This window comes from Otolemur garnettii, unplaced genomic scaffold (assembly GCF_000181295.1).
Source record: "Otolemur garnettii isolate 467f Iridium unplaced genomic scaffold, OtoGar3 scaffold00058, whole genome shotgun sequence".
Taxonomy (NCBI): Eukaryota; Metazoa; Chordata; class Mammalia; order Primates; family Galagidae; genus Otolemur; species Otolemur garnettii.
The window spans coordinates 9,939,769-9,941,862 of NW_003852453.1; the positions used below are offsets into that span (position 1 = coordinate 9,939,769).

Consider the following 2,094-nt stretch of genomic DNA (forward strand, 5'->3'; position numbering starts at 1 on the left):
AGAGAAAGGAAAAGAAAAGAAATCATTACTATGACCATCCAAGGTTGTCCCCAGCTGAAGAATCAGGAGTTCATGCCTAGAACATCCCAGGGGTTAAGGGTTAAGTTTCAACTGAGTCTGGCTGGGTGTGGTAGCTCGCACCTGTAATCTTAGCACTCTGGGAGGCTGAGGTGGGTGGATTGCCCAAGCTCAGGAGTTTGAGATCAGCCTAAGAAAGAGTGAGACCTCGTCTCTGAAAAAATAGCCAGGCTTTGTGGCCTCCCTGAAGTCCCAGCTACTTGAAGCAAAAAGGATCCCTTAAGCCCAAGAGTTTGAGGTTGCTGTGAGCTATGGTTCCATGGCACTCTACCAAGGGTGACAAAGTGAGATTCTGTCTCACACAAAAAGAAAACTTTCAAGTGAGTCTGAGTTATTCAGTATTTCTATCTTCTTCCCAAACACAACTGCCAATTGAATTCTTTGCAACATTTTTATTGTTGTGTAGAGTTCTAGTTATAAATTTCCTTGTAACGCACACACAAAAAATTTGTCAGTTACTTTCTGTGCTTCCCAGAATTTCTTGCGCTTCACACTTTCCCTCTGAAGCGAATCCTGTAATAATCCTTTATAGAGGGTGGTGGTGGTGGTTTGTATGTTGGAAAAATTCTTTATTTTTCATTTTTCTTTTCTGTGATAGATATACATATATATTTTACTTCAACATCTCTGACTTTCATTGTCTTTTCTTTTCTTTTTTTGAGGCAGAGTCTAATTCTGTGGCCCTGGGTAGAGTGCCGTGGTGTTATAGCTCACAGCAACCTCAAACTCTTGGACTTGAACAAACCTCTTACTTCAGCCTCCCGAGTACCCCTGAAAAAGAGCCAAATAGAAGTCTTAGAAATGAAAATCAGAGATATTATGCCTGACCAAAAATAGCAAAACTAGCCAGGTGTAATATCTCTGATTTGTATTTCTAAGATTTCTATTTGGTTCTTTTTCAGGGGTAGGTTTTACTTTTGCCTGACCGGTCCAGAGTGCCGGAATGGTTACTGTGGAGCTCTCTCTCCTCTCCTGGGCTTCATCTCTCTTGTCTCCTGGGCTTCTCCTGACAGGGGTCTTCATCTTCTGCTGGTTCACCATCCTCTACTTACCAAGTCAGAGTGCAACGTCTTCCTCTTCTGGCACTGCCCGGCTGGACCAGGCCCACTCCACGTCTCATGAATAAGAGGCCTCAGCCCTCCACACCGGACTCAGCTCTGATGCTCTGTGTGACTTTGGGTGGCTTCCGGCTTCCTGCCTCCTTCAGGCCCTTGGTTTCCTTCTCTGTACAATGTGACTGGGGAGGGAAGAGATGGTGACCTGATTGGATCATGTGGCCTCAGAGGTCTGATCCAGATCTGTCGTGAATCCAAGCATCCACACACACAGGTTTGTAGGAGTCTGAAATTCCTATGGTTCAGAGACCACCCACCAGCAAAGACTGACATCGTCACCCCCACATTCTGCCCTCACAGCAAAACCTCCCATTTCTGCCCTCCCCCACCTTATGGTCTTAGTAAGGGCCTGAGCCCAAAGAGGGTTGTCACTGTTGGTGCAGCCCTGTGAGGGATCCCCTGGCCTCTCTCCTTCTCCCCCTTGTCATTGCCCTCCCACAATTGCGCCCTTGGGCTGCCTATATCCTTCAAGGCATTCAGGAGGCCATCGTCCCTTCAGGCATTAGGGAGCAGCCTGCCCCTGGTTTCTGCCCATCCCATCAGAGCCCATCCTCACAGAAGAGACCCATCATCCATGGTGCTGCCAGCCCTACAGGTGTTTTGGGACACTGAATTTCAGCGAACACACCATGTCTGCCCTACATGGACCAAGGCCCTCCTACCTACTCTGACTGCCATGTGGGTGGCCCAACCTCTGATCTGCCGTCATCATGGAAGGAGAACAGAAAGGGTCCTGGACTCTGCACATCTGGGGATGTGGGGCTGAGGGACCAGGGCAGGGGTAAGGGCCCTTGGAGCAGAGGCAGGGCATTTCCACTGCGGTTTGAGCTCCCGGTGGGAGGGCAGAGACCTGGAGGACCTCATCCATTCCAGCAGAGGCCGGCACATAGCGAGCCCTGAA

At 49.0% G+C, this 2,094-nt stretch overlaps 1 protein-coding gene across 1 annotated transcript in view; it reads left to right on the plus strand.

Moving 5' to 3' along the window:
• The window catches only part of ADGRG3 (adhesion G protein-coupled receptor G3), a 23,863-nt gene extending 21,769 nt beyond the window's left edge, over positions 1-2,094 (plus strand). Inside the window, exon 11 of the mRNA XM_023514765.1 lies at positions 1,092-2,094. Coding sequence (XP_023370533.1) covers positions 1,092-1,204 — 113 coding nt within the window. The 3' untranslated portion in view covers positions 1,205-2,094. The remainder of the gene's footprint in view (positions 1-1,091) is intronic.